A 19311-nucleotide genomic window follows, 5' to 3' on the forward strand; every position below is an offset into this window, starting at 1 on the left:
GTTCCTTCATATTTTATCATCTTCAAAACACGGTTTTTCCATGTGTGAAACCAACTGTGAAAAAAAAAAATAGATAAATAATAAAAACATTTAATTTTGTCTGAAGATGTTTTCTACGTCTTTTCTCTCGGTGTTTCTGACCTGAGAGCTGGTCTCACAACAAACGTTTTGCAGGATAATATTCTAAATTCTTTAATTTTGTTCCTGGGGAAAATTCAGGGGAAAAACTTTTTCTACCACAAAAATTGATTTCTCGTCTATGAAACAAAGAAACTTAAAAAATCTTCAAGAGAAAAATCTTTTTCTCGCCAAAACAATCAGGAGAGTTAAATAGAGGAGAGGAAACATTTCAGATAAGACGTCACAAACAGGTCGTATTAACTTGTCCCTCAGGGCTTCCGTACATGGTCATCATGCTGACAGAACCGATGAAGTCTGAGTGAGTTTCATGTGAGTCCATGTGAGTTTCAGGACTTCACTGCGGGGGTCCATATTTCTTTGAGGGATCACAGGCTGCTGGAGAGACGTCCAGGGTTCCTGAAGAGGTTCCAGAGGTTCTGCAGGGGATTCAAGAGTCCTGAGAGGATTTCAGAGCTCACAAGGAGAATCCAATGAATTAATTGATTATTCTAAATTGTCCGTAGGTGTGAATGAGAGTGTGCCTGGTTGTTTGTCTCTATGTGTAGCCCTGTGATAGACTGGCGACCTGTCCAGGGTGTCCCCTGCCTTCGCCCTAAGTCAGCTGGGATAGACTCCAGCCCCCCCGCGGCCCTGCAGAGGATTAAGCGGCGTACATATAATGTGTACAGATGATGGATGGATGAATCAAATCATATCACCAGATATAAACGTCATGGTGTGTTAACATGACGCTGTTTAAAATAAGAGTCTGCTGCCACCTGCTGGTGGAATGACGTCACACAGTGAATGACGGCAGGATACGATAAACAGATTCTATCCTCAATATTACACATTTATAAATGGATCAAACGTGATATAGTCTGTGTAAAATGTCTCTTTCACAGCAGAATTTTGTGTTTTATTTGGATTCATTTGAAACTCTGACGTCTCTGGGACATTTTTAATCAGCTGAATTCTTAAATGCTATAATGAATCCTTATAACGTCCCTAGTGACGGAAAAAAGGTTCAAATTTGAGGATGAATTCAGTAAAATGTGTGATAGAAAGATCATGAACACGTGAGAACACAAACATTATGTGAGATTTTGAAACACAAATCATTTGAATCAGTTTTCTATGGTGTGATTTTATTACGTCAGTAAAAGTCGAAAAGTCTCATTAAAGCTGTTTCACTGATTATCTGACAGCCAGAAGAAACTACACGTTTCTGTCCAGAGGTGATTTCATCACATTTACAGACGTCTGACCGCCATCAGCAACACGACGGATAAAAAGGTCTTCACAGAGAAGCCACGGCCTCGTCCCACAGTGTACAAACGTCTGGCAAAATATAGAATATAGAAAAATACAATATGTCTCTTCTTCGTCTGTTTATCGTCCTCAGTGAAACGTTGACAAAGGAAAAAAAAGCTTTTAAATTATCTTGGACAGAACGATGAGACGGCCGGTTCTCTTCCTCCACACTTTCTCCTCCGACTCGAGAAAAACAGAAACTAAAAGTAACACCTGGAAATCTTTCATGATGATAAAATACTGAATGTATTCTAGTTTGTAGTGAATTCAAACAGGCGACACACACAAACACTAAAATAAATAAAGTCATCACCTCTGTGAAGGATGAGGACGTATGGACACGTCAGAGCCAACACGTCTACTGGACCTGAGCTGCAGCCACTGATCGATTCATCACAAACGATTCTGGTGATCGATGGATCGTTTTGACTGCAGCGCTGAAACCTTTCTGTCCTCGGTGACGTTAAACTGAACATCTTTGGATCTGTGGGCGTCATCGACATGTTACTGACCAAACGACTAATCGATGAATGGATAATTAATCTTTAGTTGCAGCTCTCCGTGTGGTGTCGGCCGCAGCCTCAGCTCTGCTGTGTTTTATGTCCCATGTGTGTTCGAATGTGTCGCTTGTAGTTGGAGTTGTCGCTGAATCTGCGGCCGCACTCGTCGCAGCTGTACGGTTTCTCACCCGTGTGAATCCTCAAGTGTTTCTGATAACCGTCGAACCGCGTCAGTCTCTTCCCGCAGATGTCACACGTGTACGACTTGTCCACTTTGGTCTCGACCTTGCGGTGGACCTGGACGTGTTTGGCCCAGTGGCCCCGCTGAGCGAACGCACGGCCGCAAATGGTGCAGATGTACGAGTCCACCACCTCGGACAGCGGCACCTCCAGGTCCACACAGTCGAGCTGGCCGTTACCTGAAGCTGGATCCGAAGCTTCAGGTGCGTCCTCGTCCAGGTCTGAGCAGGACTGCTGGACCGAGGTTCCGGGCTGCTGGTCCAGCTCCGAGTCCTCCGAGGTCACGTGGTCGTTATCCCGCTTGCTTCTCACACCGGCGCTCTGGAACAACAGGAACTTCACGCTGTTCTGCTCCGACGTCTCCTCCTGCTGAGGAGGCCACAGCTCCTCCTCCTCCTCCTCCACCTTGATGTGAGGAGACTTGATCTCGCTCAGGTCCAAACTGGAGCTCCAGTCCTGCTGCTCAGACACGCCTGCCAATCACAAACAAGAACAGCCAGGACAAGTTTAAGAGCTGCAGCCGGTCGCATTTTACAACATGTTAGCAAAATTAAATCATGACACGATGCAATGAGAACATAAAGCTCACAGTTCTGTCGTCATGCTGGGATCAGAACCAGCAGAACCACTTAACAAGAGTTTGGACCCATGTTCAACACATCATGAGACACACTGAGCCTGTTCACACCTGGTAACACCACGTGTCTGAGTGACCTCAGTGAAGTGATGTCACTTCCTGCTCTGTATGAACAAACCCGTCCATCACTGAGACAAACTGACTCCATGTTTCTACTCAGAGACAGAAAGAAGTTCACGTAGAACATCTACAGAATTAACAAGAAGGTCCAAATAATGCAGAATGAGTCAGAGACAGAGTTTCACAGAGTTTATAAAGTGTCTCCAACTCAACAACTCACTAAACTGACACATTTGTTAAGGGAGTCTGGGGACTTTCTCCACGGGGACAAAGAAGTCGCCTATATTGTTCCTGTTTAGTGTCTTTGTAACATGTGACATGTTTAGATCAATAACATGTTTCTTCTTTCATAAATGGAGTGTAAATGGTGAAATCAGTGTAAACAGTGTGTTCAAACAGCTGATCAATGTTGGCAGGTAAGACTTTAGCACTTTAGACACAGAAGCAGACAGGCTGGTACAGACATGCTGCCACAAACTGACACTTTTTACAAGGAGACAAACAACTTCAGCTGAAACATTTAATGCTGAATTTACAACAAGGACACAATGAGTCAGAATCTGTCAGAGACACAGTTTCACTACGTTATAAAGTTTGTTTTAACGCAACAACTCTTTAAATCACCACATTTGTTAATGGAGTCTGGTGATGTTGTGGTCTGACGTGCTGTCAGCTGTCCACCTGTGATCAGAGTCGGGACAGGTGTTGACAGCAGGTGTGAACAGGAGCAGACACGTCACTCAGCAGGTGTTTCAGTACAGAACACAGTAACAGAGTTGTGCAGCTGCAGGTACATTAAACATCTGTGGCTGCTGACAGTGTGTCAGTTCTGCTCCTTCACTCTGAAACACTTCACAGCCGAACAGTTCGATATCAGATTATCGATCAGCTGGTTTCCTGATCACAGTCTGACCTGAGCTGTTGACCTGCACGGAGACCTGCGGCTTCCTGGAGAGGTCCAGCAGCCGGCGCTGGCGGTCGATCTCCAGCTTGGAGCGGGAGATCTCCTCCTCGTACTCGGCTATAGTTCTCCCGAACACCCCGAAGATCTCCTCGGCGGCCTCGGTGAGCCGCTGGTTGATGAGCAGCCGCAGCATCTCGATTTTAGACATTTTAACGGCAGTCTGAGAGAAAAACCGAGAACTTCACTCACCGGAGCGTCGTGCTCGGTTGTTTATCAGCTACACTTCCGGGTCAGCGTCTGTGCGCATGCGCGGGTTTTCGCCGGTAACGGCGGAGACTCTACCGCCCCCTGCCGGGGAGGAGGTGTAGACACAGGATATAAACCTGCCCAGAGGCGCACTGATGTTCAATACAGCGTTAAATAATCAGAGATCATTTGAACTGATTTATTCTGATGTACCTCCCATTCATGACGTCACTTCCTGAATGTGTGTGATGTGTCACAATGTAAGAAAATCCACAGATTACTTCTTGTTTTGTCAAAAAATATTTTATTTCCTCAATTCATGTGTGTAATGCTGAACATGAACGAGTGTTTCAGCCTGAACAACATTAAACAGTAACTGTAAAACACACAGAACATATTCCAGGACATCTGATCTCACATGAGAGCAGCTGATAACACTTCCTGTGGCAGCACACTGACAGCAGTGTGGACATTCATCTATTAACCATTCAGTGAGACTTTCTGACTGCAGGAGGAAGAACAGGTGAATATCTATTGCATTTAATTACCATTAGTTTATACAAGGAGCTCAAATTTCCCATTTTTACAAATATAAAACATCAACATTAACACTTGTCAGTATTCAGTCTTGTTTTCAGGCGGAGCAGCTTTTGTTTTATAGAAATATATCAAATATATATTTACATGAACTATTAATTTATACTGTGGTGTAAAAGTGAGTTAGCATATACGTCTGTAAACAAACCAGCCCATCACAAAAACAAAGATCAACAGCAACTGAGTAACAAGCTTTTCTTTCAAAGAGTTACTGACTCTTTTAAACAGGTTGGATGATCTGTCTCCATTTCTTCAGTCCACACAAAGCAGCTGCTGTCGTCTTCAGCCAAGTAACAAACAAAAATCCTCACGTTCCTGAAACGACATCTCGTCTTGCTCCAGTTCATCTTTCCAACAAACCTAAAGAGAGACAGAAAAACACTTCAGCATCAACAGGAACATTGATTGTTCACATTTTATACAGTGAAAACTTTTTTAAACTCAGGAAATTGTTGAAGACTGTCTGTGAAATAGAAGGAACCACATGACCAGAACTATGAGTTTAACTTCAGTACAAACTAACCAACTAACCTTCAGATTACATTCGTGGACACTCTAACTGATCCATTCATTACTGCAGGAGCTGCTCAGCTGATCACCGTCCAGGTAAAACAACACCTAGAGACTTCATGACCTCATCAAGGGTCATTCTTGGGATTTGAACATTTGTCCTGGTTGATTTTGTTGCCTTATGTTTTCTTCTTCTGTTGAGACTTTAATTTAAGTGTTCAAAGTTATAGTTGTTCCTGGTTTGGAGGCTTCACTTTTCTTTAAATGTCTGAAGATTTCACATCCATTTTCACTGCTGAGTCAGCAGGATCTCGTCCTTCATGTCTCATGAGTAAAAACTGAGATGGAGATGATGGAGATGAACTTACTGTCTGCTCAGAGCTGTGTGGAGTCAGGACTCTGACTCCTGAGAGAGCTGATCGTCTTCAGGAGCTGAAGGGTCGATAAATCATTGTTAACACAGTTATTAAGTACAGAGCTTCAGTAAGTACAGAGTGATGGTCAGACTCTGTGAGCATGAAGGGAATAGTAAATACTCACAGTGTGAAGGTTCCTGGGCTGAAATGTAAAGAGAACAGAAGGATTACTCTGTGAATCTCAGCTGTGGGAGACAGAATATCTCTTCAGCTCAAATTAATCTGATTCCTCTTAAATTCACTAAAATTGCTTAAATGATATTGTTGCAGTATTTCTCTCATTGTTGAGTCTCACACTTCTACTGATGCAAGATGGGCGACATTAACATTAAGAAAACAGAAGCAGCAGAAATATTTGGTTTGTATCTGCAAGAGAAAGATTTAAATCTGAACCTAAACAAACGTGAAACAAAGGTTTCCTACTGTGATGATGAGGAAGATCAACTCGTGGTTTAAATGAAGCCTCAATTTATGATGAGCTGAACGTCAGCCTGTAGTTTCTGTGCTTCACCTCCTTCACTTCACTTCACATGGAGCACACAGAGGAGGACTGACAGCAGCAACAAGTTTCAGCCTCTCACCTTTTCTCCTTCTGTAAACTGTGAGGACGATGATGAACGCTGTGAGGACGATGATCACTGCAGCCACAGTGATGAGGAGTGATGACGACTCCTCAACTGAACAGAACAGAGAACAACATCAGGTTCTGAGTTACTGGGTTGATTTACTAGTTTGTTTAAATCACTATTTTTTAGGTTTCAGAAAGCTGATGACATCATGACAGACTGTCTTCAATCCACTCAGCTGAAAAATCCATCGATCCAATCTACTACGTACCCCAGTTAGTCCTGATCCGTGCTGGGTCCAGCTCGGTGACGATGACCTCAACACCTGAGAGCTGGAAAACACAGTGGTACCTCCTCCAGTCGTCAGCTTTGATCAGTGACACGTTCAGGTCCACACTCATCTGGAAGGTTCCATCATGGTTGTTCAGGAGCTCATCGTGGTCCACCTGCTCGTGGACCTCCTCTCCATCTTTCCTCCAGAAGATGGCGGCTCTGTGAGGGTAGAAACCTGTGGCAAGGCAGCTGACTGGAGACGAGGGAGTCTTCTGCAGGAGAAACACCGAGGGAAGCTCTGGAGGAGATGCACCAGGACCAAGAGGGGTCAGATTTAATCTGAACTCAACTGAGGATCAGTCTGTGCCTGGAGTGGATCACTGGCTGATCAATACTAGAAACTACAGTGAGTAGCTGTCTTAGGAAATCACCGAAACCTTTTTAAACTTGAACCTGTAGAGGAGTGAGTTCATTTAAAGGGGACATTTTTCTCTTTTACAGGCACCTTACATACGTATGTACGTATGTATGTATGTATGTATGTATGTATGTATGTATGTATGCATCACACCTGTTCTCTGCAGCGTGCTCTTCCCGTAGTCCAAACTCCTCTTCAGGCTCTCGGGACACTCCTTCAGCAACCGGTGATCCATGAACTGCAGCCAACCTTTGTCCTTGTTATACCTGAGCTGGTAACTTAGTGCCTGTGGTTTCATAGCGATCCATCTCTGTGCCTTCACATCCAATATTAAGACATCTTCTCCATCATAACTGACTACATCAAAACCATTAACTTCTCCAGTCTCATCATCCCATTCACAGCCATGAGACACCTGGAGGACATGGATACCTGTGAGACAGAGGAGGAAACAGACATCAGCGAACCTGTCCCCTCAGACCTGATTTGACTGGATTCAAGAGTTAGTAGTCACAACACTACAGAGCTCAGAACAGGAAGGCTGAAGGTGAACTAAACAGAGTCTGATAAAAAGGGAGCGCAGGATGATTTCTAGCAGGTTTGGCTGGAGGTGGAGACTCAGGCTGGTAGCTGTGAACCCAGAATAATGACAACCTGAGAATAATGCAGCACTCCTTTCTCTTTTCTCTCTACCAGCAATGTTATCTGCCTTCTTTGTCAGCACAAAGTTACTCATAAACCAAAAGAACAAATAACTTTCACCCTAAATTCAGCAGGTGAGCTGGGTGTGGAGGAACCTTGTTGCTAAAGTGGGTCAGCAACTATACCTGGACGCCCTGCCCAAGGAAGATATGTGTGGGAAACACTGAAAGTTTCAGTCCATAAAAATCTTAAAGTCCAAAATCCAAAGTCCACAACAAAAAGCCGGCAAAACTAAAACTAAAATAAGAACAAACCAGAATACCACAAGGACTCTGGCAGCAAAAGCAGGTAAAATATGACGGGAGGAGAAGACAGAGAAACAATCTAACTAAGGAAGAGTGACGGGAACACACAGTTTAAATACATGAAGGACTGACTAACAGAACACAGGTGAGAAGCAGAGAGGGCAGAAAAACACACAGAGAGACAAAGTGGGAAGTGAAACATCTGGATGAATTCTACAAAATAAAACAGGAAATGATGAACCAAAAATCATCATTCACGGCAGGAATTTACTCTAATGTTTCGAACAAGAGCTAAAACCTCTTTCAGCAGTAAGAAGTGAACATTCAGTGAACGTACCTCCAGACTGATTGAAGCGCTCCTTATAAAACTCAATGTGCAATCTTGCACGCTGCTCCTGATATCTCCAGAACAAACTTTCTCTCTCCCAGTAGTCTGGATCGTCCTCTGAGACTCGGCTCATCCAGGGCTGTTTGGGTACCATCCTCTTGGTGATGCTGTCGTAGTGGTTTGTCTGATATCCATCAACAAACACGACAGCCACAGTGTCGGGGACATTTGGGATCTCAGAGGATCCAGTGTGGACGTGCCTCAGAGAGTGTTTCACTGTAGAGAAGCAGAAACACTCAACATTCACAACATAACATGTAAACTGAGGCCTTCCTGTCTGTCCTGGCTGCCTACACAAGCCTGTGGGTGATATGTTGAGCTTGTTTAATGCTGCTGGATTTCTTTGTGTCTTACAGTTCCAGCTCTGCCCCCTTAACAGGATAATGAGCCTAAACACACCTCAGAGCTTTGACACAACTGCTGAAGACCAAGACATGTACAACCACAATCTGTCATCATGATTATTTGTTACGTTCTTTTTTGTTACATTAACAGGAAGGAATGTGAACAATGAGTGTGACTTCAGGCATCATTAGATTTATTCATACACTGAGCTTTTAAATACGCAGGCTAACGTAGCATAGCTCACTAGCTTCACTTGCTGGTTGCTGGTCTGGGGGGTCTACCTGTACTCCAGGTGTGCGTGCTGTCGGCCTCATGTCTGTGTGATGACGTCTGTTCTCACACACACCTGACGGCTGCAACAGTTCTTTAGTTTGCTCAGAGTGAACTGGGTCACCTGTAGCAGAGCAGCAGACGCCCAGTGACACTCACACTGATCTACAGTCAGTTTTAAAAGTGATCTTACCTGCAGCTGCGACTCCACACGACAGCAGCAGCAGCAGCAGCAGCAGAAGTCTCATCACTTCTGTTTCACACGTTTTATAAGAGAGAAAAGAGGAAGTGCAACTTTCTTCTTCTTCTTCGAGTTTCATCAGCGGCTTCTTCCTGACCAAAATTCAGACCAATAGGAGCACAGAAAGGGCTCATACGTCATCAGTTACTAGGGCGATTTTAGGAACTGAGGTTTATAGTGAAAGCGAAACTATTGTAAAACTTTTATTGTGCAGAGGAAGAATGTCGCAACCAAGATTAACCAAAATGCCAGATGACAATATTCATATTCATACTTACCAATTCAATTCATTCATTCATTCACCTTCTTGTCTGTTTCTATAAGTAATAAATAAACAAGGTTTAGAGTTATTGAATGTAGATTCGTGCATCTGATATTTTGCTGAGTGACAGACAGACTGATCATTTAACATACTTTGATTTTACTGCTGTGACCTTTGTTACAATCAGTATTATCAGTAATGAATCTCCTCACGTCCTCCCATGAACTGATGAATGTTTCAGGGAGAACATCACAGAATAAACACTGAGATCCTCCTTCAGCTGGACGAGGTAAAGATCTGATTATATATTTATGAGTTAGTTCTTCCAGTTAAGGACTTCAGTAAAGTTGCTCCTGTCAGCAGCACAGCTAACAGAGACAGCATCACTGAGAGATCAACTCCACTGATCAACTCTTTTCTTTTTTTTTTTGCATCTTTTCTTAATCAAACTTCAGGGAGAAAATATTTTGTTGAATATTGAACTGCGAAATATCTTTAGTTATCTGTGTTACTGTAATAAAGTGTGAGGGTTATGATGGCTGGGCACCTAAATACAAGAAATCAATCAATCATTTTTCAAAACTTTTTTTCTGACAGACTCAGTTTGCATCAAAATTGTCACTTCATCTTTGCCTGAATTCCTAAAAATGCTGTTTAATATAATCAACACTGTCATCATTTATACCTGATGAAAAAACTAAATGATGGTCTCGTCGTCCTCTGAAGAGGTAATATTAAAGAATATTACTGGTATCGTTCTTTGTGCCGAGGTGTCCAACCTGTTTTATTGATGAAGGAAGAATCAGAGACAATTAATCACAACTTCTGATCACGTTATAAACACTGAAGAGCTGTTGTGTTCAACTGCATTAGATTGGACAAGAGTAAAAAGTACAAAATACGATTTAATAAAACAAAATAAATTACATTTTAATACAATACAATAAAACATAATAAGACTGTTTCAGGTTCAGGTCAGCTGCCTCAGTGGCTGGATGAGTCTCAAGCTAAACATCTGTGAGAAAGTTCTTTCTTGGATGAAACTGTTTCATTAAAATCAAATAACAAAATCAAAACCTCCACAGGAGACTCACCAGCTGTTCCGAGTTCTTATTTCAAGGATGTGTTTCATACATTTTGGCACACTGACACATTATTACGGATCCGACCGGACTCTTACAAGACTCCTGCTGACCAGGCTGCTGTGTCTGAAGCTTCCTGAACTCTTGAGCATCTGTCAGGCTTTGATCCAAGTTCTGATCCGCCACTGTTGTACTAACCTGTCTCAGGTATGTGGCATCGATTACTGTTCTGTTTGATAAGTGAAAGCTAATATTATCTTTTAAGTCAAACAACCGATCAAACCAACACTTTACTCAGCTGTCTCTATCAGCACCTTGATAGATCTGTGCTGCTTCATGTGTTGCCTCTCTGTGTAAGTAAAATCAGAAGGCTTGGTGATGTGAAGCGTTGTCATGTTCCTGCAGTAATCTTGGCTTCAACACTGAGACGATCCTGAGCAGCTCTGAAAACATCCAGTCATGAAACCAAGACAAGAGACTGACAGCAGGCAGCGGCAGCCTCCACCGGCCTCGAGGGAAGTTTACTTTGAAACATTCAGAGTCCTGGTCATGTTTTGGGGCAGTCAGTATTCAGGCCTCTCCTCTGACAGGGGTGTTTGTAGAAGCAGGACAGCTGACTGAAGCGCCTGTTGCAGGCGGAGCACCAGTACGGTTTCTCCCCGGTGTGCGTCCGCAGGTGCACCGTCAGGTTTCCTTTCTCCACGAAGCCGTGACCGCAGTACGTGCAGACGAACGGCTTCTCGCCCGTGTGGCTGCGGACGTGTCGCACCAGCGTCGCCCTCCTGCCGAAGCTTTTCCCGCAGACAGTGCAGCCGTACGGTCGCTCGCCCGAGTGGATCCTCATGTGCGTCCGCAGGTTCCCCCGCAGCGTGAAGCTCTGACCGCACACGCCACAGCGGAACATCGCCTCCCTGTGGACTCGGAGGTGAAGCTTCAGGTTCTCGCTCGGCTCCAGATGTTTCCCACACAGGCCGCAGACTCTCAGATGTGCCGCAGAGTGCGTGAGCAGGAAGCTGATCCTGTGGAAGGACTCACCGCAAACTTTACAGGTGAACAGCGGCGCCGGCTGATGCGACAGATCAGTTGAATCCTTCGCCATCAGAGATGAACTCTGTCCTTCAGCTTCTTCTGTCTCCTCTGGTCTCCAAAGACCTGCATCCTCTCTCCAGTAGTCTCCGCTGTCCTCCGTCTCCGAGTGTTCAGCCAGCAGGTGTCCGTCACTCCCTCCGTCTAAACCGGTGGCTGGATCAAAGTCACCGCTCAGTTCGGACTCGTCTCCGGCACCGACTTCGGTTTTAATCTGAGCTGCCAAGGTGCCGGCGTCCATCTCACCCGGACCGTCTGTGTGGACGGTCAGAGTCTGCGTCTGGTCATCAGGACACGTTTTTATCCAGGAGGACGCCTGCAGAGGGTCTGCAGGGACGACACAAATCAATCAATCAATCAATCAATCAATCAGTCAGATTGATGATGAGATCGACCTACTACCTGATTATAAAGATAATACATTCGTCATTTGTAAACATGAACTATATTCATGTCTTGCACTAACAAGAAACAGCTTCATGTCTCAGTTTCAAAGAGCCCCACGTAACTTTAGACGTGTTTGTAACATTACACTTGTTAACGGATCCGATCTGTCGGTCAGCAGAATCTTTTACTCCCCAACATCAGCACCGGCCCCAAAAGATCCACATCAGTCTAACAGACAGTATCGTGGGAATAATGTTTCAGAAATCTGGTCACCTCACGAAACACCCACACGAACATTTTTCATTTGTACTTTAAATACTCATCAGTGCTTCCATACTTTATCTGCAGTGAGGTTGTGAATTACTTGGCGTGTTTTCACTGCAGTATCAATGATCCTCCTCTGCAGACATCGATATCATTATCAGTCTTTCTGTGCTGTGGTTGTGTTCCTCACTCTGACCTGCTGTCTGGATCCACCGGCCCTCCTCTGACTTCAGGCTGTCCAGCTGTCGCTGCTGCCGGTCTATGTGGTCCCGGTACCGGGTCACGGTCTTCACGAACACCCCCAGGATGTCGTCCACCGCCGCCGTCAGCCGCTCGCTGACGAACATCCTCAGGGTCTCCATCTCTGCCTGCGGGCTGCTCAGAGGAGAGGAAGGCGGGAAGAACATCTGCTGCTCTGCCGACATGTTTGTTTTTAACTCTCGTGATGATTCGAATCGTTTTAATCTCCGAACAACGAAACACTTTGAGTCCAAACAGGTGAAGGTGACAGACACACGACGTGACGGTCCAACACACCGAGACTGAGCAAAGACCGCGTCACTGTCAACACAGACTAACGGAACCAAGTAAACAAAGTGCCTGAGGTCCCACACTAAAACACGTCCGGCGGAAACAATGTCTGCTCATCAATGGTTCCGCAGAGCAGAACGTAAACAACAATGAGCGAATTGAAAAAGTTCTGTAGTGATCTAACTGCGCATTGATAATGGAATACTGACGAGCTCCTCCGCATCCCTTCACCTCTCCTCTCCACTCTGTGAGGAGTGTTTTTTCCTCACCACCTCTTAGACATCAAGGGACCAATATGCTTTGACCCTTATTGTGATTTGTTAGTTTCCCAACCTGCGACACACGTCGTCGAGGTTTTGCTTTATGGGGAAATGGAACAATTAACACATATATTACATTAAACACAATCTTTTCTCATCTTATGAGGGAAGAGCTACTTGGCAGTTCATAAGTATTACTCATGAGTATTTCCAGAAGGATCCCTGTGGATGGGCCCAACTTGTAGGATGGAAACCACTGGACTAAAGTAGATCCAACACTGATTCATCACTATTAACAATCTAATAATGTCACATAGAATCAGATATCTGTCACAAACAGAACATTTACTGCAAAACTAGTACTACTGTACTTTTACTGTTGACTTTAAATACACATCTGGTCATTTTTGATCCAAATGAATAAAAATCTGTCTGATTCATCTACAGTAGTACAGAGAACAACTAGATACAGGATGCATCCAACAACAGTACAAACTACATACATGTACTCATAAGATACATGTCTTCTGTATATCTGAGGAAACTCTGCTATGAGCAACAAATGCAAACAAACTCTGAGGAGGTGAAATTAAACGAAATGTTTTTATTCAACTCTCATTTTCCACGTTTTACGTATCAAGCTAACACGATCAGGTTCTCTAAGTGACTGTTGTCTCATAGAGCCCATCATAAGTACAGAAGGTATTAAACAAATACATAATACAGTGATGTCACTTCAGTCTTAACTGGTCTTAATATTCAGAGTCCTCTTAGTCTGAGACCGAGACCAGACTGAGTAAAAAAGTAATCAAGTCTGAGACAGGACATTTAAAAAGTTCAAGACTGATGTTGAATCCTGCAAGACAACCACCAAGTGAATGTTTGTCAAGAACACTTCAGATCAATTATCGACCGATGTGTCATTTGTTTTTTTAAGGTGGAAATCTTTCACCACATTCAGAGGAGCTTAACGTTTTCTCCTCTGAGTGTATGGCCATGTGCCTCGTCAAATTCCACTTTCGTATAAATCTTTTACCACATTCAGAGCAGCTAAATGGTCTCTCCCCTCTGTGTATGGCCATGTGCTTTGTCAAATTCCTCCTTAGTATAAATCTTTTACCACATTCACAGCAGCTAAATGGTCTCTCCCCTGTGTGTATGGCCATGTGTCGTATCAGATTTTGCCTTACTGTGAATCTTTTGCCACATTCAGAGCAGCTAAATGGTCTCTCCCCTGAGTGTATGGCCATGTGTCGTATCAGATTTTGCCTTACTTTGAATTTTTTACCACATTCAGAGCAGTTAAATGGTCTCTCCTCTGAGTGTATGGCCCTGTGGTCCATCAGATTTCCCTTTTTTACAAATCTTTTACCACATTCAGAGCAGCTAAATGGTCTCTCCCCTGAGTGTATGGCCATGTGCTTCGTCAAATTCCACTTTCGTATAAATCTTTTACCACATTCAGAGCAGCTAAATGGTCTCTCCCCTGAGTGTATGGCCATGTGTTGTGTCAGATTTTGCCTTACTTTGAAACTTTTACCACATTCAGAGCAGTTAAATGGTCTCTCCCCTGAGTGTATGGCCATGTGTCGTGTCAGAATTTGCTTTACTTTGAAACTTTTACCACATTCAGAGCAGCTAAATGGTCTCTCCTCTGAGTGTACAGCCATGTGTCGTGTCAGATTTCCCTTTTCTTTGAATCTTTGACCATATTCAGAACAAGGAAACAGTTTCTCTCTAACAAAGTTTCTCTTGCGAATCATCAGCTTTGACTTTAGACCACATCTTTTACCACAGACTTCCTTGTCAGAACTACATCCTACATTGACTGTAACTTCATTGTTTATCTGAGAGTTTAACTCTGACTGAGGCTCTCTGGTCTCCTCCCAGTCACCATCACTGACTTCAGTCTCAGGTTCAGAAGAGTCTTCAGTCTTGTCTTCAGTCTCAGGATGTAAATGTTGATCTGAATATGGTCCTCCACGGTCCTCTCCACCAGCGTCTGTCTCCATCTGTTCAGATCGTCTTTGATGAAGCTGTGAGGACAGAGGTTTCTCTACATCATCTTCATCACTCTTTACAAGGACAGGAGTGAAGGTGAACTTGGTGAGGTCAGCCTCCTCCTGATTGGTCCACAGCTCCTCCTGTTCCTCTTTAATGTGTGGGGGTTCTGGTTCCTCCTGGCCCACACTGGAGCTGCACTCCTGCTTCTGAGGGGGAACCTCATCTTTGCTCACCGACCGCTGGACGTCTGCAGGACAAAGGAAATGAACGGAGAGATGTTATTGGAACAACAACAGGAGCCAGGCTGGATCACTTTGGGATCATTATAGATCCACAGATTCTTCTGTTTTGTAGCTGGTGACTGTTGCCAGCTGGACATTTATCATCAAGCCCAGTAAATAAAGAAGCAGCCGTGTCACTGATGTGTTACCAGTTCCTTTCCTGAGGTGTCATTAATGTACAAAAAGTCTGACAGTAGTTTTATTAAGTCAGTGAAAGTATTGAACAAGAAGGAGCTGGTTGATGACGAGCTGCAGGCAACAGGCTGCACACCTCCAACTTCTCAGTGAAGAAACAAACTCCTTCTCACTGATTAATCGCATCAGGTTCTCTGTTTTCACTGAGTTGAAAGCTGACATATTGCCCAAGAAGCACTTTAGCCCTTCACACTGTCTCATCAGTCAGCTGTCATTACTCTCATCATGTTACGAGTGAAATGTGACTCCTGCTACTCTGTGCTGCAACTCTGCTGCTGGTGCTGCTGCTACACAGATGCCTGCAGCAATTCCCAACTGTTTCCATCAGCGGACTAAGGTTATATTTTTTTAAAGCCAGACGACAGTGAGCAAGTAGGTGTAACAATACGACCACCATGTCGATCAACCTTTGGCCTAAGGTGATAAGGTACCATCCATCCATCCATCCATCCATTTTCTTCCGCTTATCCGGGACCGGGTCCCAGGGGCAGCTGCCTGAGCAGGGACACCCAGACTTCCCTCACCCCGGACACTTCCCCTAGCTCCTCCGGGAGGATCCCAAGGCGTTCCCAGGCCAGCCGAGCGACATAGTCACTCCAGCATGTCCTGGGTCTTCCTCGGGGTCTGCTCCCAGTGAGGCATGCCAGGAACACCTCCCGAGGAAGGCGTCCAAGGGGCATCCGATATAGATGCCCGACCCACCTCAGCTGGCTCCTCTCGATGTGGAGGAGCAGCGGCTCTACTCCGAGCTCCTCCCGGGTGACAGAGCTCCTCACCCTATCTCTAAGGGAGCGCCCCGCCACCCTGCGGAGGAAACTCATTTCGGCCGCTTGTATCCGGGATCTTATTCTTTCGGTCATGACCCAAAGTTTATGCCCATAGGTGAGGGTAGGAACATAGATTGACTGGCCTTTCAGCTCAGCTCTCTCTTCACCACTACAGACCGATACAACGACCGCATTACTGTGGCTGCTGCACCGATCCGCCTGTCAATCTCACACTCCATCCTTCCCTCACTCGTGAACAAGACCCCAAGATACTTGAACTTCTCCACTTGAGGCAAGAACTCTCCCTCAACCTGGAGGGAGCAAGCCACCTTTTTCCGGTTGAGAACCATGGCCTCAGACTTGGAGGTGCTGATTCTCATCCCAGCTGCTTCGCACTTGGCTGCAAACCGCCCAGAACATGCTGGAGGTCCTGGCTCGACGGAACCAACAAGACAACTTAGTCCACAAAAAGCAGTGATGAAATCCAGTGGCTCCCGCACCGGACCCCCTCTGGCCCCTGACTGCACCTAGAAATTCTGTCCATAAAAATAATGAACAGAACCAGTGACAAAGGGCAGCCCTGCCGGAGTCCAACATGCACCGGGAACAGGTCTGACTTACTGCCAGCAATGCGAACCAGACTCCTGCTCCGGTCGTACAGGGACCGCACAGCCCTTAGCAGAGGGCCTCTGACCCTGTACTCCCGGAGCACCTCCCACAGAATGCTGCGAGGGACACGGTCGAATGCCTTCTCTAAGTCCACAAAACACATGTGACATGTGACTGGTTGGGCAAACTCCCATGAACCCTTGAGCACCCTGCGGAGGGTATAGAGCTGGTCCAGTGTTCCACGGCCAGGGCGAAAACCACATTGTTCCTCCTGAATCTGAGGTTCGACTATCGGCCGAATTCTCCTCTCCAGTACCCTGGAGTAGACGTTCCCAGGGAGGCCGAGGAGTGTGATCCCCTGATAGCTGGAACACACCCTGCGGTCCCCCTTTTTAAATAGAGGGACCACCACCCCGGTCTGCCAGTCCAGAGGCACTGTCCCCAAATGCCACGCGATGCTGCAGAGACGTGTCAGCCAAGACAGCCCCACAACATCCAGAGACTTGAGGTACTCAGGGCAGATCTCATCCACCCCCAGTGCTTTGCCACCGAGGAGCTTCCCAACTACCTCAGTGACTTCGGCTTGGGTGATGAATGAATCCCCCTCTGAGTCCCCAGCCCTTGCTTCCTCTATGGAAGGTGACCCTCACAATACGTTTGGGTCTGCCGAGTCTGTCCAGCTTCCTCCCCTGCCAGCGGATCCAACTCATCACCAGGTGGTGATCAGTTGACAGCTCAGCCCCTCTCTTCACCTGAGTGTCCAAGACATACGGCCGGAGGTCAGATGACACGACCACAAAGTCGATCATTGACCTCCGGCCTAGGGTGTCCTGGTGCCACGTGCACTGATGGACATCCTTATGCTTGAACATGGTGTTCGTTATGGACAAACTGTGACTAGCACAGAAGTCCAATAACAAAACACCACTCGGGTTCAGATCGGGGAGGCCGTTCCTCCCAATCACACCCCTCCAGGTAACACTGTCGCTGCCTACGTGAGCGTTGAAGTCCCCCAGTAGAATGAGGGAGTCCCCGGTTGGAGCACTCTCCAGTACCCCTCCCAGGGCCTCCAAGAAGACCGGGTACTCTACACTGCTGTTCGGCCCGTAAGCCGAAACAACAGCACGTAAGGTACCGTCTACACGTATCAACTAGCTTATGTTCAAACACGGTGTTAGTAAAGTTAGTTGTAGGTTGTGATTTGATGCGGTTGGAGGATCTCATTTTAAGAGGTGTCTTGTCCACTAACCAGGAAATCCATTGTTCACACTGTCATACAGCCTTAAGTGAAACATGCAATATTCCTCATTTGCCCCTCATATTCTTTATTCACATTATTTATTAAAAGTCTGTTTTCCCCCCAACAGCTTCCTCGTCATGTGACCCACTGATGCCAAATCAAATGCTGTAATGTTTTCCTCCTCTGGTTGAATGAGACACACATCTGTTCATTGGATTTTAGTGCTCCTCACGTTTTATATCAAACATTCTTTAAATGAAAATCGATATTGTCATGTGACCTAATGGACTTCCTGTTGCACAGTGTGGTGCAGAAGGCCAGAGTGTTACGTCACCCCCTACATGTTAATGGCAGTTATCTTGTGACGTCATGAGTTACTTTTAAAAGTCACGTTACTCAGCATCACGTTGTTTCTGCGGTTATGGTTGAAAGTAAACAAAATGGCTGACTCGAAATGTTTCACGCGGGAGCTCCATCTTTTAAAACATTCTGGAGGCAAAGTGTCAAACTGAACCGAGTGTGAAGCAGAGGTGAGCAGAACCAACCAGAACCAACCTGCTCTGTGTAACTGGACCCGAGGCTGGAGAACAGCGTCCAGTAGTTTCCGTTGTCGCTCGTTCTCCTCTTGTGAACGACACAGTTCCTCCTCGTACTCTGCTATCGTTCTTTCAAACAGCCCAGATATCTCTTCAGCAGCCGCAGTCAGCCGCTGCTTCACCAACAAGCTCAGCATTTGGACTTTAGACATTTTCACACAGTCACACGAACTTTGTCTCCACACGAACTCCGTCACAAACACCGTCTGCTCTCCATCACACACTCGCTCTGTTCACAGCTAGCATGCTAAGCTAACGTGTGTAGAAACACAGTGTTGGCCTGACGACGGGACTCGTTGCCAACATAAACAAACGCACTCGACGTCATTTCGCTAGCGACAGTAACTATAGTCACTTCCGGGTGCCACTTCCGCTCTAAGTCAAGCAGACCGCATATTATTACACAATAATGAGACAAAATATCAAACGGTATTTGAATCGTTTCAATGATTAATGAATTACTCAAACTCTCCGAAGATTACAAGAAAGATGAATATGGACATTCCTCATCATTATCCACATGTTGGTCATTTGATGTCTTCTCTTTGTGTTCAGAATCAGAATCAGAAATCCTTTAATGTCCTGCAGACGGGGAAATATGTTCGTCACAGCAGCGACAGAATATTACGAGAACAGGAACATTAGCAAAAATAAGCAGTAAAATTAAAAAGTGGAAGAAAAAGACATATACACATATTTACATGATATAGTGCAAAATTAACAGCAGTTTTTTGTTTAGTTTAGTTTTTCTTATA

General features: G+C 45.3%; 3 protein-coding genes across 8 annotated transcripts; all 3 read right to left on the reverse strand.

The window, feature by feature from the left end:
• Positions 1-1247: 1247 nt before the first annotated feature.
• On the reverse strand, positions 1248-12702 carry LOC119016997. Its single transcript, XM_037093395.1, has 10 exons — positions 12270-12702; positions 10885-11749; positions 8945-9084; positions 8086-8352; positions 6955-7233; positions 6382-6681; positions 6126-6221; positions 4057-4123; positions 3785-4014; positions 1248-2647 (listed from the first exon to the last, which is right to left on the reverse strand). The coding sequence occupies exons 1-10, from the start codon at positions 12496-12498 to the stop codon at positions 2016-2018; spliced, it is 3105 nt and encodes a 1034-aa protein (XP_036949290.1). The 5' UTR covers positions 12499-12702; the 3' UTR covers positions 1248-2015.
• LOC119017303 (major histocompatibility complex class I-related gene protein-like) lies at positions 4303-9302 on the reverse strand. 4 transcript variants are annotated; one of them, XR_005074378.1, is made up of 9 exons: positions 9271-9302; positions 8945-9084; positions 8086-8352; positions 6955-7233; positions 6382-6681; positions 6126-6221; positions 5669-5686; positions 5150-5560; positions 4303-4978 (listed from the first exon to the last, which is right to left on the reverse strand). XR_005074378.1 is itself a non-coding variant. In XM_037093947.1 (9 exons), exons 1-8 carry the CDS (start codon positions 9285-9287, stop codon positions 5520-5522), a joined length of 1158 nt encoding a protein of 385 aa, XP_036949842.1. In that variant the 5' UTR covers positions 9288-9302; the 3' UTR covers positions 4303-4978; positions 5497-5519. The 4 variants fall into 4 exon arrangements, 1 of the variants encoding a protein (XP_036949842.1); XR_005074377.1 differs by having other exon boundaries at positions 5497-5560; positions 5968-6221; XR_005074376.1 differs by having other exon boundaries at positions 5968-6221.
• A 746-nt stretch (positions 12703-13448) lies between the features above and the next one.
• On the reverse strand, positions 13449-18885 carry LOC119017283 (gastrula zinc finger protein XlCGF8.2DB-like). 3 transcript variants are annotated; one of them, XM_037093891.1, is made up of 3 exons: positions 18516-18876; positions 14312-15115; positions 13449-14143 (listed from the first exon to the last, which is right to left on the reverse strand). In XM_037093891.1, exons 1-3 carry the CDS (start codon positions 18706-18708, stop codon positions 13797-13799), a joined length of 1344 nt encoding a protein of 447 aa, XP_036949786.1. In that variant the 5' UTR covers positions 18709-18876; the 3' UTR covers positions 13449-13796. The 3 variants fall into 3 exon arrangements, with proteins under 3 accessions (XP_036949786.1, XP_036949787.1, XP_036949785.1); XM_037093892.1 differs by having other exon boundaries at positions 13449-15115; positions 18506-18885; XM_037093890.1 differs by having other exon boundaries at positions 13449-15115; positions 18516-18875.
• Between the last annotated feature and the right edge of the window lie 426 nt (positions 18886-19311).

This window comes from Acanthopagrus latus, chromosome 3 (assembly GCF_904848185.1).
Source record: "Acanthopagrus latus isolate v.2019 chromosome 3, fAcaLat1.1, whole genome shotgun sequence".
Taxonomy (NCBI): Eukaryota; Metazoa; Chordata; class Actinopteri; order Spariformes; family Sparidae; genus Acanthopagrus; species Acanthopagrus latus.

Excerpts from the sequence above, each read along its gene's own strand:
- LOC119017303 (XM_037093947.1), bottom strand. Across the intron at positions 8,353-8,944 it reads GTGTGGAGTCGCAGCTGCAG|TGAAACACTCTCTGAGGCAC; the intron begins GTAAGATCACTT and ends GCTTCTCTACAG. Across the intron at positions 6,682-6,954 it reads GAGCACGCTGCAGAGAACAG|AGCTTCCCTCGGTGTTTCTC; the intron begins GTGTGATGCATA and ends CATCTCCTCCAG.
- LOC119016997 (XM_037093395.1), bottom strand. The coding sequence starts at position 12,498 with ATGTCGGCAGAGCAGCAGATGTTCTTCCCGCCTTCCTCTCCTCTGAGC. Across the intron at positions 11,750-12,269 it reads CCGGTGGATCCAGACAGCAG|ACCCTCTGCAGGCGTCCTCC; the intron begins GTCAGAGTGAGG and ends TCGTCCCTGCAG. Across the intron at positions 8,353-8,944 it reads GTGTGGAGTCGCAGCTGCAG|TGAAACACTCTCTGAGGCAC; the intron begins GTAAGATCACTT and ends GCTTCTCTACAG.
- LOC119017283 (XM_037093890.1), bottom strand. The coding sequence starts at position 18,708 with ATGTCTAAAGTCCAAATGCTGAGCTTGTTGGTGAAGCAGCGGCTGACT. Across the intron at positions 15,116-18,515 it reads GGTCCAGTTACACAGAGCAG|ACGTCCAGCGGTCGGTGAGC; the intron begins GTTGGTTCTGGT and ends TTTGTCCTGCAG.